The 27,052-nt window shown below is 40.0% G+C and overlaps 1 protein-coding gene across 1 annotated transcript in view; it reads right to left on the reverse strand.

Moving 5' to 3' along the window:
- The window catches only part of XPO1 (exportin 1), an 85,704-nt gene that overhangs the window by 21,093 nt on the left and 37,559 nt on the right, over positions 1-27,052 (reverse strand). Inside the window, exons 2-8 of the mRNA XM_075863009.1 lie at positions 22,121-22,252; positions 17,943-18,044; positions 5,418-5,490; positions 5,164-5,225; positions 4,785-4,829; positions 4,488-4,669; positions 391-439 (exon numbers count right to left, since the gene is read on the reverse strand). Coding sequence (XP_075719124.1) covers positions 391-439; positions 4,488-4,669; positions 4,785-4,829; positions 5,164-5,225; positions 5,418-5,490; positions 17,943-18,044; positions 22,121-22,246 — 639 coding nt within the window. The 5' untranslated portion in view covers positions 22,247-22,252. The remainder of the gene's footprint in view (positions 1-390; positions 440-4,487; positions 4,670-4,784; positions 4,830-5,163; positions 5,226-5,417; positions 5,491-17,942; positions 18,045-22,120; positions 22,253-27,052) is intronic.

The following is a 27,052-nucleotide window of genomic DNA, read 5'->3' on the forward strand; positions in this document are numbered from 1 at the left end:
CACCCGTGGGCCGCCCGCAAATCTTGGGCTGTACACATGGCAGCGTGATCTAATTTCTATGAGCCTGGCCTACAAATCACGGCTGTAATAAGACCTGCCCATTCTTTTTGCAGTCCAGGCTCCTGGGCCATGCATAGACTGTGGAAACCACGCTCATGTGCATGGGCCCATACAAATGAATGGGGCCGCAATTCACCCGCATATTTGCAGGTGAATTGCGGCCGCAAAAATACGTTCCGGTGCATGGGATGGGGCCTTCGTTGTTAGATTTAAGTTCGGGGTTGCTCCTAATTTAACAAACAGGTGAGGATGAAACACCATGAAAATATACAAGTATGAAAAACACAGGGTTCGTTATACACATACACAGTGATGAACATATAAACTTACCATAACAAACTGGCACAGTTGAAATATCTTTGAAAATTCATTGCACATACTAAAGGAGAAAAAAAAAAAAAGTCACAAGGTATATTACAAAAGTTGTGAAAAGCAACCAACAAGCAAAAAAAAAAAACAAAAAACAAAAAAAAAAAACTCATCTAAAATTACGGCTCATTTATAAAAACCTCTGGACAAGTTATCAATCAGGGCAGTTTTTCAGAAAGAAAGTGATGTTCTAATGAAGTACAATTGCACGGAATTTTACCTTTTACTGAAATAGAGAGTAGCAATCTATTATATAACCGAGAAGGACTTGGTGTCCGAAGCTCACAGCCTAACCGCCGGTTAGGGAGATGTGCGATGTGAGTGACTCGGTGCAGACAGGCGCGGTGATGTCACTCCATCTCACCTGCCTTCGGCAAGCCGCTCACAGCACACTGAGCACAGTGCAGAGGCGGCAAAGGATCCTCCACCCGGCGGGGGAACGGGGATAGGAGAGTATATGTTATTTTTCTATTTGGTCCGTACATATGGGGGCATTATACTGTGTATGGGAGGGAGGGAGGGGGGGCGGCGCTCGCATTATACTGTATGGGCGGGAGGGAGGGGGGTGCGCATTATACTGTGTATGGGAGGGAGGGAGGGGGGTGCGCATTATACGGTGTATGGGAGGGAGGGGGGCAGCTATGGGGGGCATTATACTGTGGGGGCTGATATGGGAGGCATTATACTGTGGGAGGAGTGGATATGGGGGGCATTATACGGTGTGGGGGCAGCTATGTGGAGCATTTATATATATTAACAGACCAGTGCATTCCTTTTGCTAGCAAACCCGTGTAACAGGTTTTCTATACTAGTATATGTATGTCATAGTCACCCAAATGGCGGCGCTTAAAGGAATCTTCCCATGAGGGACATTTATGACATATCCACGGGATGTGTCATAAACGTAGTTAAGGAAGCAGTGTAGCACGCGAGCTACGCTGTTTCCGTTACTATTCAGTTCTATGGGAGTTAGAGTTTCCGTAACTCCCGACCATGTAATCAGAAAGCGGCCCAGGAGTCAGCATGAGCACAAAAAGCTAGAACGGGCTTTAGGGGACCCTGTTCTAGAGATGTCCCATAAATGTCCTTCATGGGAAAACTATTTTAACTTCTGTTTGTGGGATTAGTGGGAGTCCCAGTTGTCCCCAGACAGTTATGGTATATCCAATCAATATGAAATAAAACTTCTTATGGGAAAATACCTTTAAAACAAATAGCCAAAGAGTTTAGCTTAGGCTTAACATTGTTCTCTATAGCTTGGCATCTTTAAATGGTCTGCATATGCGTAGACTATAGATGGATGTACAATGTTTTTGGATCAGAGGGCCTCTTTATTGGCTAGATTAGGCCTGCAGCGGATTATTGAATGGGATTTACCACAAGAAATTCTAAGTACAAAATAAGATTTTTCTGTACTGAGATAAAGTTATAACCTAAAGCCCAATTCTGCACAACTGAAAGATTTAAAAAAAACCTTCATGTTGTGAAGTCCATCAGGTGGAGTGTTGCCATGAAAATGTTGTGTGGCTTAAAAAAAAACAAAACAAAAAAAAATATAATCTACTTCCTACCTGGCTTGAATAGCGCCAGTTGTGTGTGTTTCGATGGATTTGGTCATTTGGATTCACACAAGGTCTTCATGACAACACTGCACATGACAGAAATCAGACCAGGAAATGTTGTCAGAATCGCTCAGTAGTGCAGCCTTGGGCTTTGAGTGTGTGACTAAAGAATTGTGTCTCAGCATAGAAGATTTCCCCAAAAATGTTTTTCACATTTTAGTATACACGTGCCCTCATGGTTTGTTTTTTTTGGTAGATTTCTTTAAATGCACATCTGTGTTACAATTCAAGTCCTCTGCGCATTTACATAATTTAAAACACACCCCAATAGTAGTAGTTAAACAACCTCACTCCATGTAGCATTGGTGCTTGAACCTGCCCCTGTATCAGTCAGGGCTTATTCACACGAACGTATAATACGTCCGTGCTACGCGCGTCATTTTCACGCGCGTCGCACGGACTTATGTTACTCAATGGGGCAGTTCAAACTGTCAGTGAATTTCACGCAGCGTATGTCCACTGCGTGAAACGCACGACATGTCCTAGAATTGGCCGTGTTTCGCGCTGCACGCACCCATTGAAGTCAGTGGGTGCGTGGAAATCGCGCTCGGCACACGGAAGCACTTCCGGGTGCAGCGCGTGATTCGCGCAACAGCTGTAAAATGCATGAATGAAAATGGGAAAGCACCACGTGCTTTTCTGTTTGTAAACAGAAAACCAGAGTGTCATCAGGATGCCGGCTGCGCGAAAATCACGCAGCAGCGCACCATATGCTGATGACACAGACCTTTTGCGCATCCAAAACACCGTGTTTTTTTGCGTGTGCAAAACGGACACGTCCGTGTGAATAAGGCCTAAGTATTGATTTTTTTCTGTCATTTGTTTAAGCGTAGGGACTCAAGACAACGCAGGTTGCTAGTTTGTGTATTAGCCAAAATATCAACTAATACCTCATGTTTATCATGTATATTTTTATAGGATGCAGACAGCTCTTTTAATGCTTGAGGAGACTGGGGTGTCACTAGTGTGGTACACCTAGAAAGTGCTGGGCAGCCCATCTTCTCTAATAGTATGGCATGTTTAATAGGCTGGAAACCGGCATGTGCACTACACGTAACAGTATGACTGGCACCCTTATATAAGCCTTATCTGTGTGTAATAGTACGAAGCAGCCACCCACCTCATGAAAAGTAGGTGTAAGGGTATGTTCACACGGCCTATTTACGGACGTAATTCGGGCGTTTTTGCCCCGAATTACGTCCGAAAATAGCGCCTCAATAGCGCTGACAAACATCTGCCCATTGAAAGCAATGGGCAGACGTTGTCTGTTCACACGAGGCGTACATTTACGCGCCGCTGTCAAACGACGGCGCGTAAATAGATGCCCGCGTCAAAGACGTGACCTGTCACTTCTTTGGCCGTAATTGGAGCCGTTACTCATTGACTCCAATGAATAGCAGCGCCAATTACGTCCGTAATGGACGCGGCGTTCAAGCGCCTGCACATGCCGTTACGGCTGAAATTATGGGGATGTTTTCAGGCTGAAACATCCCCGTAATTTCAGCCGTAACGGACGCCCTCGTGTGAACATACCCTAAGAGTGGTTGGCTGTTCATCAGTATTTTGCATCTGTACAACCTCCCTCCATGTAGCATTGTGGCTTGTCTGTATCCTGCTGGGATCTGGTACTTTAACCTGCCCTTGTATCAGTAAGTATGACCTTTTACTTTTAAAAAAAAAAATTCTCCCAATAGTGGTAGAGTTTGGATTTTGTAGTTTGATATTTGTAGGTCAACATAGGTGTAATATTTATTCAGAGCGGATACAGATCATTAAACACGATATTCAGATATAGCAGTTAGGCCCTGTGACATTTGTGTTGGACCCTATAGTAAATCAATGGGGTGTCGGGTGATACTCCTATCCATTTTACGGAAGATCCAGCAGAGCATTATAGCTTCCATTATATGCGGAAGCCAGAAAAGCAGATGTTAAAGGGGTTTTCCCATCTTAGACATTTATGGGATATGCCATAAATATCTGATAGATGCTCCCAGCTCTGAGACCCTCATCTATCTCAAGAACAAGGATGCTCTCACCCAATACCAAACTAATGAGGCCCCTGCATTCAGGCAGAGTCTCAGTGGAGAGGTGGCCAGGATTACAGAAACAGCCAAGCTCACTTTGCTACTTCCTTTCCGTAAGTCCTTTTCACTTCCATAGGAGATACGAGAACAGTGTAGCATGGCCGTTTCTGTAATCCTGGCCACCTCTCCCTAGTGCCTCCTGCCTGGAAGCTGCAGCTGCCTCGTTGATGGGAATACCCCTTTAACAGAGCCTTATTATGCACAGTCCCTTCATATATTTTTACCATAACACACATCTATACAAAAAATAAAACCACATTGAGTTTACAAATGTAACAATTCATTCATTTCTAGGAGACTATTTATGAGTTGCAATAAACCTGTAGTCATCTTTGAAGTAAACATTTACCTGTCTTTTAAGTGTTTGGCCTTCACTTGAGTTATTTGTCCACTGGAAAAGTCAAAAACTTCTTCACTCAAAAGTTTCAAAATTACCATATTGTTCTGACAGAGGCTCTCGCTGGTTTTACTGGCTCCTACAATATCACTGATGAATGTGGGCCAATGTTTCGGCCATTCCTGTTTCAGTATCTGAAATGGATACAGTAGCAACTCAATTAGATTCATTGATCAACAAGGGGAACATCTCTTAAAGTCTCCCGTTCACCACTTAGTCACGTATTATATACACTTTAGCACCTCTTACCTGAACAAGTATCATGTTCAATTTTCCAATGTACACATTCTCTTTCTATAAGAAAAACATAAAATTATTATGGTTCTCCTAACACCCATAAACCCCTTGATGCACCATGACGTGCCAGTACGTAATGGTGCAGGGAGAGAAGTATGGAGTGGGCTCACGTGTAGGTGTCAGCTGTTTATTACAGCTGACAACCAGCACTAACAGCGATCAAGTGGATCCTGGCCATTTAACCACTTAAACGCTGCGGGCAATAGCATTTAAGCAATTAGAAAAATGGGGTGGTTTTGTGAAAAATGGAAAAAAATAAAAATAAAAAAATGGCTTTGACTTCAAGGGGTTCATTTGCTCCATAATTTCTTTTTCAAAGCAAGTTACTTGCCTCAACGCATGTCGCATCTGAAGAGGTCTTTATTATCAGTCCAACTACATATTTCTTTATTCCTGGAAAGGGAGAGCAAGAACGAAAATTTAATATAATTTAGAGCTGAACTGTAAGACACTTGGGTCGACTTGAGCAGCGATAGCTATTAAGCAATTCCATCAATCCTCGGAAAAGAATGTAATATAAATTATTTTCCACAGCCACAATAATTGTACCAAATACAAACATTTCAGTTTAAAATAAGCAATTACCTTCACATTGATTTCGAGGAAGAATTTTCCATCGTGTTTTGATCACAGTTTCCAATATTTGCAGTCCATAGTACTAAAATTGGAGAACAAAATCATGTAAGCAGATGATGGCTACAAGAATTTTTTAATCACTCACAAAACGCATTCATTCAACTCATTCATTCGAACACCAAAGACAGTTTAACTATAACATAAGTCAGCTACAGGCCCATAAGTTTCCATGCAATTAGAGTTCTTAATGTAAACTATTGACTATTCGACACACCAGGAAGCTTCAATTAAAAACTCTGTAGCCAGATAGGCAACTACAATAAAAGTAAAATGCAAAAAAATATATATATTGAGGGAAGGAGAAAAAATAAATTTTTTTGCTCAAATTCTACAGTTGCATGAGTCTCCTACTTATTTTACATAATAATTCTGCCACTGGCAACAGACTTCACTGGTGTGAAATGATGAGCTCAACAAGGTATCCCGCAGATAACTACCCAAACCACCCACAGTATGTGAAACACTAACTTTCAGAAGAACTTTTATACTGTCAAAAGGAGTGCAGAACACATTTACCTTTCAGGTATTTTTATGTAAACAACTTATAGATATATATATTAAAAAAAACAAAAATACAAATATTTAAAAAACGAATAAAACCTCTAGACCGTGCAATGAGATGGGGGAGGGGGTCCCAGTGGTGGAACCCCCAGAAATCAGAACTTTATAACAACTCTGTGGATAGTTGATGGGTATTCACACTAAGCATATTCAATTTTGTAGCAAAACATTCAGTATAATTTGTAATTTATTCATTTCAACTTCTACTCATTCTGGGTTTAGGAGTCCAGTTTGTGGTCCTGCAGTGATTGACAGTCTTCCCTGTATGACTGGAATACAGAGATAGGAGTCTAGTGCGCGGTCCTAATCACTGACATAAGCCCAGAATGAGTAGGTTAAAATAAATAAGTTACAAGTTATACTGAATCTTTTGCTCAAAAAAAAACACATCAACTTGCTCAGCTCCCCCTGCTCTATAACCTGCTACCCGCAGATTGGATTGCATTTTCAATGTGACAGGTTCCCGTTTAAGTAGATCTTCTTTCATGCAATAGAAGGGAAGTAAAACTGAAGTACATCTAGTGCTCAAGCTGTGGTAATTTTGTGGTATGACAGCACACACACACACAATGCAATACCTGGAGTCTTTTCCATTGGGAAACATGGAGACGTTTTGAGAGCAACACCGTTAACGAGCATGGCTTAAACAGTTAAGAAAAATGACCATAGCAGATGGCAGCTTAACTACTGCTGATTACAAAGAGCCTGTGGACATATACTGTAGACTTATGACAAGTGGTGGACGGCCCCACAATTGACAACCAAAATATTTTTTTTTTATCATCACTGCATTCTTACAGATTGGAGCAGTGTGAAACTAATTATTCTTTGGCTTTTCAAGGGATCCATAAATACTACATGGAATGGGTGAGGAAATATTTAACCTCACATAAGTAGGTCAGAGAAGTTTACTGGCACCGAGTCTTGAAGAGTCAAAATGATCTGTTTATCCTCAGGCAGGTTAAAGCCAATCATAATATAATAATTCTTGTACTTCTTTTAGAATGTCGATTGAGGGCGATTGGACACACACACACAACTAGCTTTGTCTATTTAAAAGGTCGTGCCCAATAAAGAAATTTAAGGCATATCGTGAGGATATGAGATCAATTTTTGGTTGATGGGGGTCTGAATGCTGGGAACCCCCTCCAAACCTGGGATTGAAAGGGTGCTAAGGCCTATACAAAATTTTTCCCTCTTGGCTACCGGCTGTGCAGGGAAAACCAGCAAAGGTTAGTGATGCTGCCTCTACATTCTCTGTTCGATGGGGGTTCTGGCAGTGAATTCCCTCACAGATAATATAGTGATGGAATATCCTAGAGATATTCTATCACTTTCTGTAATAACACTTTAAAGGCTATGTACAGCTTTTGAAAGTGTTTTGTTTTTTTTCCCCAATAAAATTGCCAGTGTGCTACTTCCTAAATACATTTTATAAAAACAATAAACCTTGAGATACAGCTGCTTTGTATACAGAGTAGCTGTATCTTGCTCTGTATCCGTCAGGTCAGCAGGTACGCAGGATTGAGCGGCTATTGATCACATCCAAGTTCATAACTTAGGTGTGATCGATTACAGGTGGATCCTGAATCAAAATCACCATATTTCTATGGGGCTATTCACACGGCCGGTGTTTTTTTTTTTTGTGTTTTTTTTCTTTCAACGGACCACGTGAACGGCCAAGGAAAAATTAGGACATGTCCTGTTTTTGCCCGTTTTTACAGATCTCTCAAAAGACTCAAGTCTATAAGGGATCTGTGAAATCATGTCAAGCACGGATGCAAATCACGGCCGATTTCATATCCGTTCGTGCGACTAAGCCCTAACAAATTGACTGTTTTTACTGTTAGTCATCAGTTTGGTGGTGGCCACTGTTGCAAAAGTGCAGCCATATTGCTTTTCATCTCAAACAACTTCTCTGCAAATTGTCATTGTAATAACTTGAAAATGCTGACAAAATGGCAGGTAGATATTTTTTTTTTTTTTTAAATCTCACCAGTACATATACTGGAAAACAACCATCTATACATTGTGCAGAAATCCACAGACAGTGGGAGCAAGGTTGGATTGTGTCAGGGCAAAGCAAGGACACCATTCCCAACTATAAACTTCGTGAATTGTTTCCCTGATGTAATCTGACCCAGTAAATATATGGCGCCAGTCCAGAGAATTATTACAGCCATCTGAAAGCACCCCCACAATCAACGGAGCTCCCAAACGGCTTTCTGCTCCATGGGAACTAATAACTGGTAGAATTCTGAATTTACCTGTCTAAACAGCCAATAAATCCTTTGCTTATTTCTCTTGTACAGCTTTATAAAAGGGTGTTCAACGCAGTATGTAGATTTAAAAACCTATTAAAAAATGTTATTACACAGTGAAACGATCTGTTAAACCGGGGTATCTGGGCATTATAAAACTAATTTTACTTGCAAATGGCATCATTTAGCAAAAAACAAAACCGTAAAAAATAAACCCCTGGTCTTTGTTTATACACTGGCTGGAGTTTTGTACCCGCACACCAAAAAGAATTCACTTTCTCTAAATTACGCCATTTGCACATATATGCAGCTCCCAGATCAACGTGCTCTAAGACATCCTAGATTGTAGCTATGGCTGCGATCCAGGTCTTGCTTGAAAGTCAAGAATCTTAAAGACCTGGATTGCAGAGGGCAGCATAAAGTAATAAGCATTTCCTTCACTATTACTTTCCAAATATCAGTAGTTTTTATAAAATTATTTTTATCTCCTGCAGTCCGTATTCATGAGGTGACCAGCCCCACACTCGCTCTGACAGCTTGTTTTCCCAATACTGTGCACAGGAAGAAAGCTATCAGTAGCAGGTGAGCACAGCTAGCCATAGCTCCTGAAAAATCGAGGACTACATAAAAAGTGCTTTTTCCTTTTGCACAATATAGGGAGAAAGCTGTCAATCATTGGCGAGAGGGCAGGGCTAGCCGCAGTTCACAAATATGGGAACTGAATTTTAGAAATATGACTGATCATTTAAAAGTAAGAGACGAAAACAGTCTAACTACTTTATGCTGCCCTAAGATAGAGTAGCATAAATCTGGCGACAGAATCCCTTTCCCTACCAAGGACTTATCATGCGTTCTTGTAAGAAAGCACTTCAGTAGCAGAGGACATATCGGTTACATCTTTGCTACTAACAGCTGCGATCTAGGTCTTCTCTAAGATATTCATCCTAGTACGTAGCTAGAGCTGCGATCCAAGCAGAGTTAGAGCAGGTTGAAGTGGAAGCTGAATATATCAGCAGCTCTCACTTCAGCCGGTGTGGAGGAGAGGGGGACCAGCAGGGGTATGTGCTGGAAGGGCGAGGAGTAGAAACGGATTCTCCTCCTGTACGGCTCTAGATCATCCTGAGGAGTATATCAACTTATCTTCATGTTATCACCCCCTTTATCAATCAGAGAGCATACTAGTTCTCTGCCACACATGGCAGGTTCCCCCCCCAGAAAAGGAGAAAATTAACATTAGCTGACCAGCACCTGGATCGCAGCGTCAAATAAAATCGCACAACGAATTGGAGCAAACACAAATATTAACTGTTTCAACAGCTGGTACACGCTACAGTCAAAGCAAAAACTATTACTAGAAAGTAATGTCGAATACATTTCTGATGGATGGAAAAGATTTCCATCCATCAGAAAATACATTTTCACCCACTGACTGTCGCCATAAACAATTGTTTCCAACTAGTTCCACTAATAGAAAAATATGTATTCGTTAAAAAACTAGATTAAGTTTAGGTGATTGCAATTATCGATTAGGCAATGGTCACACATCGTGGCCAATTTGTGTTTTTTGCCTCAATTTTCGCAGAATCTCTTAAAATGAATGGCAAAAAAACTAAAATGGAACCGCAACATGTGAACACAGCCTAAGGCCTAATCTAGACGAGCGTGTTCGGTCCATGATATACAGTCCGTGTGTCGGCCGCATTTCCCGGACCGAACACACTGCAGGGAGCCGGGCTCCTAGCATCAGTTATCTAGGACGCTAGGTGTCACTGCCTCTCCGTGGAACTACTGTCCCATACTGAAAACATGATTACAGTACGGGACAGTTGTCCCGCAGCGAGGCAGTGACACCTAGCATCATAGATAACTTGGATATCGCTGCCATTATATTTGGCGCCCGATATGTAAATAACCCCCTGAACGGTCAACGGGGCCCGTACTGGCAAGGGGGCATGTTACTATGGCTGTGACACTGTCCAAACAGATATGGACAGTGTTGCAGCAAGAGCGAGAAGAGCGTGTGCGGGCACACTCAAGCGTTCAAAGATTAGTCTTCTGCCGAACTGGCAAGGGGGCGTGTCACTGCTATGGACAGTGTAAGAGCTGTGGATAGGAGAGTGCGCTCTCATCTCTTGCGAGAGATCAGTCTTGACTGCCAAACTGGCAGAGGGGCGTGTCTCTGCTACGAAGAGTGCAAGCGCTCCCCAGCTCTTACACTGTCCGTAGTAGTGACACGCCCCCTTGCCAGTTCAGACTAAGTACAAGACTGATCTCTCACGAGCTAGAGAGAGCGTGCGCGCTCTCCTCTCCACAGCTCTTACACTGTCCGCAGCAGTGACACGCCTCCTTGCCAGTTCGAAGACTAATCTTTGAAAGCTGAAGAGTGAAAGAGTGAGAGCGAGCACGTGCACTCCCTCCTCGCTCTTGCTGTAACACTGTCCATATCGGATTGGACAGTGTCAAAGCCATAGTAACACACCCCCTTGCCAGTACACGCCCCGTTGACAGTTCAGGGGGTTATTTAAATATCGGGCGCCAAATATAACTGCACCGATATCTAAGTAACAGAGGGAGGTAGAAAGAAAAATGTAACGTGCCCCAGGGTTTGTGCAGCCCTCCCCATTACATGCTGCACATGTATGGGGAGGTGTACGGTTCTCTTTAACGGTTAGCCATAATCATCAACATTAAAAGAAAAAAATGCTGGAAATAGATCACTCTGTGTGTAATGAATCTATATAATATAGGAGTTTCACTTTAATGGAATTTCTGAAAAATTTACTTTTTGATATTCTAATTCATTGAGAAGGACAAGTAATGTGTAAGCTATATAATAAATTTTTTGGGGTGTGAATATAAGAAAGTGATTTTAAGCATTGCTTTTTTTTCTTTTGATTTTTTTATCCTGTTCATGTTTCATGCTAAATAAAATTCAGGTTATTAACCCTTTCACGCCGCAGCCCTTTTTCAGATTTTCATTTTAGTTTTTTCCTCCCCACCTTCCAAAGGACATAACGCCTTTATTTTTCCGTCGATATAGTACTATGAGGGCTTGATTTTTGCAGGACGAGTTGTAGTTTTTCGTAGCACCATTTACTTTGCCATATAATGTACTAGGAAACGGGGGGAAAAATATTTTTGGGGTAAAAAAATGAAAAAAAAACAAAACAGTGATTCCTCCATGGTTTTTTGCACGCCATTTTTACGGAATTCACTGTACAATTAAAAGATGTTAAAGAGGCTCTGTCACCAGATTTTGCAACCCCTATCTCCTATTGCAGCAGATCGGCGCTGCAATGGAGAGAAGAGTAACGTTTTTGGTTTTTTTTAAACGAGCATTTTTGGCTAATTTATGACCATTTTTATATTTATGTAAATGAGGCTTTCTAAAGTACAACTGGGCGTGTTTAAAGTAAAAGTACAACTGGGCGTGTATTATGTTCGTTACATCTGGGCGTTTTTACTTCTTTTACTAGCTGGGCGTTGTGTATAGAAGTATCATCCACTTCTCTTCACAACGCCCAGCTTCTGGCAGTGCAGACACACAGCGTGTTCTCGAGAGACCACGCTGTGTCTTTGCACTGCCAGAAGCTGGGCGTTCTGAAGAGAAGTGGATGATACTTCTATACACAACGCCCAGCTAGTAAAAGAAGTAAAAGTAGTAAAAACGCCCCGATGTAACACACATAATACACGCCCAGTTGTACTTTTACTTTAAACACGCCCAGTTGTACTTTAGAAAGCCTCATTTACATAAATATAAAAATGGTCATAACTTGGCCAAAAATGCTAGTTTAAAAAAAAATAAAAAAAACTTTACTCTTATCTCCATTGCAGCGCCGATCTGCTGCAATAGGAGATAGGGGTTGTAAAATATGGTGACAGAGCCTCTTTAATTTTATTCTATGGGTCAATACGATTACGCCGATACCAAATATGTGTCGTTTTTTTTTCTATATTTTACTACTTTTACAAGTAAAAAAGAAAATTTATTTTGTTTCGCCAAATTCCGAGAGCCATAACTTTATTTTTCCGTCGATTAAGTGGTATGTGGGCTTATTTTTTTGCGGGATAAGCTGTAGTTTTTAATAATACCATATTGGTGTATATGCGACGGTTTGATCACTTTTTAATTCATTTTTTGTGGGAGAGGAGGTGAACAAAAAATACAGATTGTGGCGTTTCCAATTTTTGTTTTTTACGGTGTTCACCGTGCGGGTTAAATAATGATATATTGTGATAGTTCAGACTTTTACGGACGCGGCGATACCAATTAGGTTTATTTATTTCATTTTTTACTATGCTCTAGGGGGAAAATGGGATTTTTCTTAACTTTAATTTATTTTTTTCCCCACAAAAAAAACTAACTTTATTTAACTAATTTTTTCATTTTTTATTAGTCCCCCTAAGGGGACTTCAACCAGCGATCGTTAGATCGCTTGCACGATATACTGCAATACTAATGTATTGCAGTATATCGTGATTCTGACCGTCTCCTATTGAAAGCGGCATTTAACGGGTTAAACAAGCGGGATCGCGCTAAAACGGGATCCCGCTCGTAACCCGGAAGTGTCGGCTGTAACACACAGCCGACACACTCGCTCTATGGAGCGGACTCAGCCCGTGAGCCCGCTCCATATTCCCCCACCCGGCGTGCGGCGTATGTATACGGCAGATGTCGGGAAGGGGTTAAGGTAGCGTAGGCTCTCCGTATTTATGTAATGTCAGGAAATATATTTTATGCTAATTAATGACTTTCTGCCCTTTATATTTTTGTTACATTTTTTTAAATCTCATGAAGGGTTAACTTTATTTACAACTTTATATTATACTTATAAAATATTAGCATACCCCTGTATGCTAATACATTACACAGTTTCACAGGCTGCTGTTAGGGCAACACAGTGCGCCCTAACAGCAGACTTACAGAACAGACAGCCTTGGGGTCCTTTCTAGCAGTATCCAATCACATCACAATGGTTGCCATTTTTTATTTTTTTTAAATACTTTGTCGCCATATTTCAAGACCCATCAAAGCGGCATGAGCTTGTTTTTTTGCAGGGAGAGGTGTATTTTTTTATTACTATAATTTTCGTGTGCTTACGAACGTTTGATAACTTTTTTTTTTTTTTTTGGTGAAGCAAAAGGCCAGAATTTTATTTATTTTTTTCCCCTATGGCAGTCAGTCTGTGGGTTAAATAACTTGATATTTTAATAGTTTGGTTTTGCATTAAAAGTCTAGTCATGTTTACTTGTTTGTTTATATATTATTACGTGAAAATAGGAAAAGGTGTGTATATGTTTTTTTAAATTATATTAAATATTTTGTTCACTTATTCCCTCTAGAGGACTTTAACATACAATCACTGGATCGCTTTTTGCCTTTTTCTATGCATTATTACATGACCAGGTAGTTGCTACAACATAAGGCTCAGTTCACATGTTATTCTTCAGGCATGTCGGAGATATGTATCGGGATTATTCCCAGGGGTATGCCTCCAACATATGCCACTGTATGCATGCGGTGGCCATTGACTCCCACAAAAAAAAAAAAAAACACGGCGTGTTTTATTTTTTTTACTATGTCCATCTGCATAGAAATAAAAACAAAAAAACAAAATATATAAATAAATATAATATAATATATATATATGCAAAAAATGGAGCATAAAAAAATAACCGCTGCCAACATCCAATAGAGGAGAATCCAGTAGTTCAAAACAAAACTACATTTATTAGAACAAAACATAAAATGGACTACGTGTTTCTACGCCGAACCGGCGTCTTTATCAGGTCAAACACAAATTAAAGGAACAAACTGCTTAAAGAGGCTCTGTCACCAGATTATAAGTGGCCTATCTTGTACATGATGTGATCGGTATTTTTTATTTTGAAAAACGATCATTTTTGACGGAGTTATGACTATTTTAGCTTTATGCTAATGAGTTTCTCAATGGACAACTGGGCGTGTTTTACTTTTTGACCAAGGGGGCGTTGTACAGAGTGTATGACGCTGACCAATCAGCGTCATACACGTCTCTCCATTCATTTACACTGCACATAGCGACATAGCTATATCGCCATGTGCAGCCACAAACACACTATAACGTTACTCAAGTGTCCTGACAGTGAATATACATTACCTCCAGCCAGGATGTGATGTGTATTCAGAATCCTGACCACTTCTGTAGAGTCTGTGTGAGACTACAGCACAGAACAGCGAGATCTCGCTGTAAATGACAGCTTACAGCGTAATCTCGCCCACTTGGTCAAAAAGTAAAACACGCCCAGTTGTCCATTGAGAAACTCTTTAGCATAAAACTAAAATAGGTCATAACTCCGTCAAAAATCATAGTTTTTATAAATAAAAAAAACTGCTGTAATCTACATTACAGCGCCGATATCATGTACAAGATAGGCCACTTATAATCTGGTGACAGAGCCTCTTTAAATAATAATTAGCAGTGCAATCAGGTAGCACACTGACGAAAAGTGTGCTACCTGATTGCACGGCTAATGATTTAAGCAGTTTGTTATTTCTTTCATTTGTTGCGTTTGTGTTTGACCTGATGAAGACGCCGGTTTGGCGTAGAAACGCGTAGTCCGTTTTAAGTTTGTTCTAATAAATGTAGTTTTGTTTTGAACTACTGGATTCTCCTCTATTGGATGCTAGCAGCGCTATTTATATATATATTTTTTTGAAGCTTTATTTTTTATATATAGACCATGCTTTTCTATAAAATTATAAAACAGGTATGCAGACGCAGCGTATGCCAAAAGGACACTTTACCATATGCTGTGTGCATGGTGGCTATGGGCACTTCGAATTATACATCAGGAAATACCTCCAACGTGCGTGAAAGACGAAGTGTGAACTGAGCCTAAGTTGCTACTATATTTTACAGTTCATTTTGACGATTATGAAATAAACAAAATTAAAAAAAGGTTTTAAACTAAATTTTAAAAAAAAAAAGAAAAAAAAAAGAAAAAGTTTCTAGAAAGGTCACCAGGAGCAGCAATACATGAAAGGTAAATTTTGCAGAGTCTGCATTCTAACAGCTTGACCCAGGATAAAAGCTCTTACTACAAAAAGGTTAGTTATTATACAACAAAGTCGATCCATATATAACTTCAACCAAAGGGATCATATAAGCACTTCACACAACGTGCTGACAACTTATCTGCTGTTGGTGCAGTTATTCAATTCTCATACAAAATATTACATACTAAATATAATCATTACAACATAAACTTTAAAAGCCTAGTTCACAAAACATGTGGCAGTTTAGCAGGATATAATTTTTATTTTTCAAGACTAATGCGTTAGGGCAGTGTTTCTCAATTTTTCTAAGCAAAGTACCCCCTACTCAAATGATATCACAGCACCGCAAGGATATAAACATACACTGGATTGCAAATTCAGAACTTAAAATGACTTGTCCTGAGTTTTTGCAGTCCGGATTTGCAGCCCCAGCACAGATCCGTGGAAACCACAGTTGTGTACATGGAGCCATAAGAATTAATGGATCTGCAAATTTATCCGCAAAAATGAGGATAAATTGCGGACACAAACGCACTGTCGTGTGCATGAGGCCTTAGTTAACTTTCCCGCAGTAATGACGCGCCATTCCATGCAGTCAATCACTGGCCTTAGTGGTGGAGCTAGCTCGTGCGTCACGAGACTGCAGATGCCAGCGATTGGCTGCAGCCATCATTTGCATGTCATCATTGCAGGACAAGCCAACAAAGAGCAGCGAGGAATTTAACAGGAAGTTTTTTGTTTTAATGAACTTTCCGGCTCTTTACAACTTTTTTTTGCAATCGATCTATCTACAAAACTGACAGCTGTTCCATATATTCTACATTTTTTGTTGTGAGAAATTTAAGTAACTCTAAATTTGGATTTTTATGGTTTCAATCTCCTGTGCGGATCCATTTTATAAAGACTTGTAGCTCTGTTTTTCTAATTCGAATTTTTTTAATTTAGTTTAGCTGTATAAAGGGAAGCAATAAAAATCGGAGCTCCATCCCTTTCAAAGATCTATTATAAAATTTATGGACCAAAAAAAATAAAAAACTGTTCAGAGTTATAGGTACACTAACTTAGTATATTTTATTTGCTAGTAATTCAACACAACAGCAAATAGGAATGGCAGACTGTATGAACATGATCCCTGTGGCAGAAGTTTCGATATACTCAATTATACCTAGTAACTGGCCCCCAAACCCCCCCCCCCCCACCAACACCCACCCATGAAACAAACAATTGATGAACAGAATTCAGTTAAAGGGAATGAAAAGGGTAGACCTTGTGGAGGCCTGCCGTCAAAGCCTAGCTGTGTCAGTTGCACAGGAAGACACCCCTTTTCTTCCTATTACAAGCAATCAACATAATGGAACATTATGATTAATATCAAGAAGCGTTAACAGCTTAATAAATAAAAATTGCATAAAAGCCAAATGTAATAGTGCAGAAAATTTAGCACCAAATCATTTGCAGTTTATGTAAATTGAAGAGTTCTTTACCTGCTGCTTTCTTTCTGTTCCGCTAATCATGTCATTTTTTTCACAAGACAATTGAGATTTTTTTTTATAATGTACTGTTGATAAATCAACTTAAACATTAGTAATGTCTGTCAGTATTTAATAGCAGAAAAAAAACGTCCAGGCAAGAAAATACTGTTAACTATGGTTAGCACTTTGGAGGAAGATTAGAGAATGATTTGCCAAGATAAAAAGCCTTAAAAACACCATAAGTATTAAATATACAAAGGGATGGTTTATGTAATATGCAGCAAAACCAGCAAGAATCTGTCATACATTGTATACAATTACACGATCATTTTAGATTGTAAATTGAATTTATGTATTCACACATCTACATTTTTGCAGTTCCGCCCAAAAATTCAAATCCATGTGATTTAGAATTAAATATTAACGCGTTGAACAAAAACGACAAATAGTCAAAGACACACATTTAAAGCATGATACGTTTATTACGAGATCACCAATGCCTATAAAAGATGTGGTCAGGAGAAGTTTAAAGTGCTTATGAGGATCCAGATCTATCAAGAAACTTTGTTAAAAAGAGTAAAAGGGAAAAAAAAAAAACCCCCCAAAAAACACCTATGTTCACGTTTTAAACTAATTAAACAATGTTTAAGTTGGCGAATTATACACTCAAAGCAACCAAAATCTGTCCTTTTTTTTTTAAACAATATAATTTGGAATATCTATTCTGCAGATAAAAGGTTCACAACTTAAATTCTCAATAGCCCTTAGGAGCGGAGGAGGACTGTAGAGTTGCTGTACAGGTATTACAAAAAATATGATGAACTCTAAACAGTCTGCACGAATAATGGCCACGTGAACACTTTTAAAAAACATTTTTATATAATTTCTAAATAAAATAATTAGTGAAACCATAATCTAGATTATTTAATAGACTTTGTCTTTGTTAAAGAGAATGTGAATCACTGAAAGTTTATAAAAAAACAAACTTGTCTTGTCAGATTAAAAAAAAAAAAACAAAAAAAAAAAACCTGGAGCCGAGCGTTTAAGAAACCTTCCTCAAAGCAGATTACTGGAAAAGGGTAGAAATGCAAAAGAAAGTTTTGTTTTCTTGTTTTTAAATTTGTCAACATGTCCTTACTTTGGTGTTCATGTTCTGTGAAAACTCAAGAATGGTGTCTACTCTTGTCCAAGCGTCTGGATGTTCTTTTAAGTGGGTTAATACTTCCTGTGCCATTCTTTGCTATGATTTAATACAAAAAAGAAAAAATAAAGCAGACTTCATATAGACCTTGGTTACATACGTTCTACATCAAAAATGCCCTGTGTAAAAAAAACTAAGTCTCAAAAATTATATCAAATACAATTACTTATTTTTTAAGGTGATTTTTACAATGTTTAAGTGGTTTCAAAAACTGTGAAATTGAGTAAATACACACACACATATATATATATATATATTTAACTTTTTAAGACACAGTTTCCGTATACATCGAAGCCGTATCGTTCAGTCAAAGCAGATTCAGTCAGTTCAGTTGGACTGTGCTCGGCTGAAGGCTTTCCTGCGTGTTTGATGCAGCTAATAACTATCAAATCTAAGTTCATAACCAAGACTTGATTATTAGCCAGATCCTGCTATGATGGAACCATACAGCTTCTATGTATACAGGAAATATAGAAGTTCTTTTTACTTACTACACAAAAGCCAGTATTAAAGTTGCTGGAATTCCATTACAACATTGATTTAAAGAAAAATATTTCTCTTGAAAAGGTGTAATATACTTCAATGGTAGGACAAAGAATATATAAAAATAACAGCGAGTGTGAGCCCCTGTTCTTGAAAAAGCACCAAGTGACTATTAGGATTACCATAATTGCTAGATAAACAAAAAAATAAAAAGCGAGATAGCCACCCCCCAGTAACTAGCCTCATTATACCCCTGAGGACGCTACCTTTGTAGTGAAACATGTTGGGGGAGCAGGGGGCGATCTCGCTTTTAATTTGTTTATCTAGCAATCATGTTAATCCTAATAGTCACTTGGTGCTTGTTCAGCGTTCTGCAGCCGCTGACTGATATACGACAGCATGGGTGTACTATATGTATCCACTCCAAATATCCTAGTAACATACTTTAAAGGGAATGTGTCACTAGAATTTTTTTTTAGTTAAACAGTTAGTGTATATTAGACATTGTTATATTTTTTTTAATTTTTTCCCAAGTCAGGAAATATTATAAATTAGATTCTAATTTATAACATTTCCCTGTGCTGGTCACTAGAGGGAGCAATTCCCAAAATTGCAGCATTGACATGTGGTAAAGCAACCACATTGCTTTATGCTGCAAATTTGGTGTAAACACACACGTTCTAGTGAGCTCACAGAATCCCCCCTCCCTTATCCTGGCTAGTGCCAGGAGAAAGGAGGGGATTGAATGTTCAAGCCTCCTACACTGTACCGCCATTTTTTGAGCGAATACACAGTCTAGTAGGCTTACATACAGTGGTAATCACACAGTAAAACACGAACATACACAAACATAACTTACCTGCTCCTACCGCTCCCTCCGGTCCGTACGCTCCCTTCAGAACACAAGTACGGAAGCCGCGACTGGAAGTAGTCATCTTACTGTCCGGTCGCGGCTTCCGGTCCACAAGAAAATCGCGCCGGATGTCGCTCGGCCGAAGACCTTCCATTTGGACTGCGTGGGAGCGGCGCATGCGCCGTTCCCACACAGACGGCGTACACCATAGTGAATGCGAACGGCTCCCGTTCGCATTCTCTATGGGGATGTATGTGCCGTATTCCATCTCTGTATGTGTCGCGAATCGATACATAGAGATGAAAAAAAAAATGGCAACCCCCATAGTGAAGAAAAAGTTAAAAAAAAATAATATTTTTTTAAAAATAAAACACTAAAAGCAAATTGATCTAAAAATTTTTTTTTTCGCAACACCCTTCCTTTAAAGAGGCTCTGTCATCACATTATAAGTGCCCTATCTCCTACAGAAGGAGATGGGCGCTATAATGTAGGTGACAGTAACGCTTTTTATTTTGAAAAACGATCTATTTTAAACCACTTTAGGAGCGATTTTTAGCTTTATGCTAATGAGTTTCTTAATGCCAAAGTGGGCGCGTTTTTACTTTAGACCAAGTGGGCGTTGTACAGAGGAGTGTATGACGCTGACCAATCAGTGGCTAATCAGCGTCATACACTTCTCTCCATTCATTTACACTGCACTAGCGATATAGTTATATCGTTATGTGCAGCCACATACACAAACACTAACATTACTGCAGTGTCCTGATAATGAATATACATCACTACCAGCCAGGACGTGAGGTTTATTCAGAATCCTGACACGTCTGTAGCGTGTCTGTGAGATTTACAGCAAGGCAAACGTAATCTCGTTTGAAATGACAGGTTACATCGTAATCTCGCGAGATTACGTTTGCCTTGCTGTAAATCTCAGAGACGCAACAGACGTGTCAGGATTCTGAATAAACATCACGTCCTGGCTGGTAGTGATGTATATTCATTATCAGGACACTTCAGTAACGTTAGTGTGTATGTGGCTGCACATAGCGATATAGCTATATCGCTAGTGAAGTGTAAATGAATGGAGAGGAGTGCATGACGCTGATTGGTCAGCATCATACACTCCTCTGTACACTTGGTCTAAAGTAAAAACACGCCCACTTGGGCATTAAGAAACTCATTAGCATAAATCTAAAATCGCTCATGAAGTGGTTTAAAATAGATCGTTTTTCTAAATAAAAAGCACTGCTGTCACCTACATTATAGCGCCGATCTCCTTATGTAGGAGATAGGGCACTTATACTGTGGTGACAGAGCCTCTTTAACTCACTACACATTGCTAGTCTACATTGACTAATTTTAACATTGTGCGTTCTGTGTCTTTTTTTGGAAATGTCTAATTTATGTTAATAAAAGTTATATTTTAGTTTACTTTCTGTGTCTGGCACTATTTAGAAGTTGGAAATCAGGGTTTTTCTGTGCCTTTGGCATATTAGTATTCTGAATTGTTTCATATACCCACCAACTACCAGGGTCATTCCTCGTTCTATTGAGCCCCAGTTCTTAGCACAAACCATACAGCTTGATTATTAATGAGAACCTTTCACTAGCACATACATGCGCAGCTGAGTGCACCATGTCAGTGGAGCGTTTTTCATGGAAAGGACAGCAGGGCGTGATACTTAGCACTCTGACCCTGTCCAATCAGCTATGGACAATGTCAAAGCTGCTTATGCTGTGTGATCTCTCTTGCGCGTTGGCGCTGCGGAACAGAGGAGGAGAATTCACATTCTTCTTCTCTTCCGTGGCGGCAGAGCTGTGCAAGCACGCTCTCCTCCCCCCTCCAGCTCTTGTCAAACAGTGATGACAAGACTGCTTTCCTAAGAGATCACACAGCACAAGCCGCTCTGACACCATCCATAGCGGATTGAACAGTGTCAGAGTGCTAATTATTACGCCCCCCCCTTCCCTTTACAGAAAAAGAAATGCCCCACTGACCGTAGCGGGGGCTATTTACATATCGGGCGCCAAATACAACAGTACCGATATCTCCAGAACAGCAGAGGCTAGGCAGGTAGTTTAAAGTGCCACACGGTCTGTGCAGAAGTGCCTATAACATGGTGCACTCAGCTGTACTACCAATAATTGAAAATACCTGCTTGTAGTAATACAATTGGAACTTTCATTGTTTAATTCAGAGGGATACAAATCTGTCCTGGTCATGTGATGGACAGGTAGCTGTGTGATCACCACATGACCTTGAAAGATTTGTATACCCTAGAAGTAAACAATGAAGCTTCCTATTAAATAACAGCAAGCAGAGACCTTGAAAACGGGGAGAAAAGTCAAAGTACATTAGAAAATTGTATAACTTCATTATACAATTAAAAATCTTATATGCTGGAAACAAATTACACCTTAATCATCAAGCTGGAAAATGTGTTGCCAAAATATATCCCAAATTAATTTTATCAGTAACGGATATAATAATGGGACTGATCTGGTTGACTGCTAGGGGCAACTGCTCCACTAATTACACATTTGGGGACTATCTACCCTTTTATTAACAGGTTAATTGCCCAATTTTCATCAGAGAACTAAATCGCTATGTTGGCTAAGTCTCGATCCTACTGTTAGCACAAAATAATCACCAATCATCCATTCCCGAGGTCTTCTCTAGGTCATGACCTGTATGCATATTTTGTTTAGAACACCATATGCTAAAAAGTATGGTGTATAAGAAAAAACAAAAGAGAAATATATAACAGAAGTGCCAAGTTACCTGTGCACCTTCTCCATGGTATAAGCAATTCACCACATTGTCCAAGAGGTTGATGTCCAGTTTCTGGCTGAAATCCAGCAGCTGTCGAGCTGCATGGTCTGCTAACATGGTCATAATTGCTGGCATAGATTACTGCAATATAACAAATTACATGTTAAATGAGAAATACATGGATGGTGAAAAAAATAAAAATAAAAATAAAAAAAATATATTTAAATCCTGAAAAGGCAGACACTGTTACTGACCATTCACATCAGCATCTGGCTCCGTTCAGGGTTTCCATTCATCTATTCCGTCAGAGGAGCAGATGAACGGAAAGCCAAACGGAAACCAAAGCTTCAGTTTGCATTACCGTTTATTTCAATGGTAAGGTTTCAGTTGGTTTCCGTTTTAACAGAAATAGTGTAGTTGACTACGCTATAGTTTCAGTGAAAGAGAAAATGGAAACTTTACAGAATGGAAACAAACGGAAACCAACTGAACCGGAAGCATTACCATTGAAATCAATGGTAATGCAAACAGAAGATATAGTTTCCTGACGGAATTGCTCCAACCAAGCTCCTCTCCAATGTGAGAGGACGGCTCAGTGAGGAGGAACAGGGGGGGGGGGGGGGGGATCAAGGCTCCCAGAGATTAGACCATTATCACCTGTCCTGTGGATAGAGGACTAGTCAATTCTAGGAATATCCCCTTTAAAGAAGCGCCACCGAAACGTGAAAAAATGTGCTCTTTATCTGTAAAAAGGTCTAGAGCATCTTAACAAAAAAAGATTCCCTTTTACTAAAGCAAGGCAGTCAAGACGATGAGCGATTTTAGGGTACAGTCACACGGTGTATATGCTGTGGCTAACATTACAATGTAATCCTATGGGAAAAATATTCTGCAACGCAAGAAAGAAAAAAAAATCGGAGTTGCAGAAATCTTTTCCCATAGCAAATTTCCATTTCGGATTTCTGTCAAAGAAAAAATGTATAACATGCAAACTTTTGTTTATCATACGGATTTCACCCTATGCATTGCAAAGGGTGAAATCTGCTGTTAACCCGTTAGTGACCGCCAATACGCCGAGTGTCTGTCTCCGATGGCAGCCGGGGGCCGAATAAAGGCCTCCAGGTGTGCATGTAGTATAGGCCTGCTAGGTCATGCCAGAGACATGGCCTAGCAGATGCCTGTCCGTTTTAAACAAATACATGCGTTACAAAAGTATTGCAGTGTATTATAAAAGTGATCGGATGATCGCATATTAAAGTCTCCTAGTGGGACTAGTAAAAAAAAAAGTTTAATAAAGTTAATTTAAACATTTTTTGGAAAAAAACAAAAACACTTTTTCCCCCCTTACAAACTGCTTTACTATTAAAAAAACAAAATAAAGCAAAAAAAGTTACACATATTTGGTATCGCCACGTCCGTAATGACCCCCGACTATAAAGCCATTACATTATCTAACCCACACGGTGAACTTCCAAAAAATAAAATAGAAAACCATGGAAAAATTGCTGTTTTCTTTGAATCCCGACTTAATTTTTTTTTTTAATAAAAAGTGATCAAAAAGTCACATCTACTCCAAAACGGTACCAATAAAAACTACAAGTCGTCGCGCAAAAAAAAGCCCTTATACAACTGCATCGTCGGAACAATTAAAAAAACGTTACGGCTCTTTTTGAAAAAAAATGGGTGACATCACTCCCAGCCAGCTTCTTTCACTGCAGACACAGGGTGACGTCAACCACAGGTCCATCAACCTTGGCATCGGAAGAGAGAAGACAACACAGCTCCAGGCGTACAGTTGAATTTGCAGCAGCATCACCATGTGCAGGTAAGCATAGTAAACTCCCTAGAGACGAGCATATTAACCTTTTGGACGCCTTTCAGCCGATGTATCTTCTCTGACCGACGCCAAGGTTGAAGGACCTGTGGGTGACGTCACGCTGTGTGTCTTTAGCGAAAGAAGCTGGGTGGGAACGATGAGAAGTGTATGATGCCGATTTGTCAGCATCATACACTTCTATTCACAACGCCCAGTTAGTAAAACAAGTAAACACGCCCAGTTGGTAAAAACACAATACACGCCCAGTTGGAAATACGAAAAAAAAAAAAACACGCCCAGTTGTCCATTTCAAAGCTCATTTGCATAAATATAAAATTGCTCATAACTTGGCCAAAAATGATAGTTTTTAAAACAAAACAAACGTTACTGTTATCTACATTGCAGCGCCGATCACATGCAATAGGAGATAGGGATTTGATAATCTGGTGACAGAGCCTCTAAGGTTTAAAATAGGCTGGTCATTAAGGGGTTAAAGTCTGACACATCCGAAACATGATGCAGATTAGAAAACGTGCAGCATGCCCTCAATTCTACGCTGATTTTTGCTGCTACAGTGAATGGCGTTGTCAAACGTAGAGTAATTGCTGCGATCTCCGGCCAGATGTAGTCTAGAAGTCAATAGGGAATTAAATACTACAAACGGTGCGCTTTTTGGGTGTTTTTTATTTTGTCTTGCTTTTTTTTGGGCTCAATGACATTTTTTAATAAAATTGCAGCAAGACTGGCTTTGGTGTTTTGTCAAGCATTTAGCTGCACTTCCTCCCATAGCCCTCCATAGGTGTTTTCTTTTGCCTGTGTGTGGTGATTTGTATGCCTTTATGTTTATTTTATAAATTATGTGTTACAAAGCGGAACCTTTGCAATACATGATATATCACATGATTAGAAAACTAGTTGACACACGAAAATAAAACATTTGCAAAATATGCCACCAAAAGAAAAAACCCTCACGTACCATTTTACAAAAAAAAAACACCAAAACATTCACACAAAGTGTGAAGAAAGCATGAGGGACAACTTGGATCTGCTTGAAGCTTCTTCCTGAAGTGCGAGAGCACCCTTTCAGTCAAGATGGCTTCACAATTTCAGCATGCTTCAGACCGGAGATCTACCATCATTCATTGCTAGTTCACAGTGCACACAACTTGTTTTTTAGTGATTTGCATGCAGAGAAGTGTCATTTTCACACCACACTATACAGAACCTGATGCTGGCAAAAGTACCTACATTAGAGCTGCTCAGCTAAACCATCTGTACAACTCGCTTGGCATATACCCTATGGATATAAGAAGGGTGACCCCCAGATAATAACACCGCCAAATCATTAAACTGCTTTTTTTTCTTTTTAAAATGGGTACCATGAAATACTAATACCTGCAGCAGCTGAAAATACAAACAAACAAGTGCCGTTAACCCCTTTAAAGTCACGATCGAGAAGAATATGTTCTATGGGAAAACATCAATGTCCATAGAGGGCCCCCAAGGTTGTCTGACCATATTTCCTATTAGGGCATACTATCCGTATAAAGGATCATGCACTGTAACGGTCCTTTTACACGGGCCAATTATCTGGCAAACGATCGTTCATAGAACGCTCGTTGCCGATAATTGCCCTGTGTAAACAGGGCAGCGTTCAGCAGATAAACTAGCAAACGCTCATTCATCTGATGATAGTATAGTTTTAAAAAACTAAAATATTTTCATCGTCGGCAGCACAGCTCCCTGTGTAAACACGGAGACGTGCTGCCGACACGACAATGTATGGGGGCGAGTGATCAGAGTAACGAGCGATCGTCCCCATACATAGCTCCTTGTGAAAAGAGCAAACTAGTTCCGATCAACGAGCTGTCTCGTTGATCGGAGCTCGTTTACACAGCCCAGGACGGGCCGTGTAAGAGGACCTTGAAGAAAACCTTTCACCTCCCCATACATGTACAGCATGTAATGGGGAGGGCTGCACAAACCCTGGGGCACTTTACATTTTTTGTCTACCTCCCTCCGTTATTTAGATATCGGTGCCATTATATTTGGCGCCGGTTTTTAAAGGAAGGGTGTCGCAAAAAAAAATTTTTTTTAGATCAATTTGCTTTTAGTGTTTTATTAAAAAAAAAAATATTTATGTGTTTGTGTTTTCTTTTTTTCTAAATTTTCTTCACTATGGGGGCTGCCATTTTTTTTTTCATCTCTGTATGTGTCCATTAACGACACATACAGAGAGGGAATACGGCACATACATCCCCATAGAGAATGCGAACGGGAGCAGACAGAGCGTACGGACCGGAGGGAGCGGCAGGAGCAGGTAAGTTATGTTTGTGTATGTTCGTGTTTTAGTGTGTGATTACCACTGTATGTAAGCCTACTACACTGTGTATTCGCTCAAAAAATGGCAGCACACAGTGTAGGAGGCTTGAACATTCAATCCCCTCCTTTCTCCTGGCACTAGCCAGGATAAGGGAGGGGGGATTCTGTGAGCTCACTAGAGCGTGTGTGTTTACACCAAATTTGCAGCATAAAGCAATGTGGTTGCTTTACCACATGTCAATGCTGCAATTTTGGGAATTGCTCCCTCTAGTGACCAGCACAGGGAAAGGTTATAAATTAGAATCTAATTTAGAATATTTCCTGACTTGTGAAAAAATTATAACAATGTCTAATCATGTATACACTAACTAAAAAAAATAAAACAATTTCTAGCAACACATGCCCTTTAAAATAACCCACGTGTACTGGCAAGGGGGAAAAAATCCCCCTATGGGAGGGCATGATAAAAACAAAACAAACAAAAAAACAGTAACTAAATACACAATTTTGTGTTTTGGGCCTTGATTGACCAGCCTATTTTAACCCCTTTAGGCTATGTTCACACGGGGTCTTTTGCCGAGTTTTTTGACGCGGAAACCGCGTCGCAAAACTCGGCAGAAACGGCCCGAGAACGCCTCCCATTGATTTCAATGGGAGGCGTCGGCGTCTTTTTCCCGCGAGCAGTAAAACTGCCTCGCGGGAAAAAGAAGCGACATGCCCTATCTTCGGGCGCTTCCGCCTCCGACCTCCCATTGACTTCAATGGGAGGCAGGAGAAAGCGTGTTTTCTGCCCGCGGCGCTCA

The sequence above is a fragment of the Rhinoderma darwinii genome, chromosome 4 (genome assembly GCF_050947455.1).
Source record: "Rhinoderma darwinii isolate aRhiDar2 chromosome 4, aRhiDar2.hap1, whole genome shotgun sequence".
NCBI lineage: Eukaryota > Metazoa > Chordata > Amphibia > Anura > Rhinodermatidae > Rhinoderma > Rhinoderma darwinii.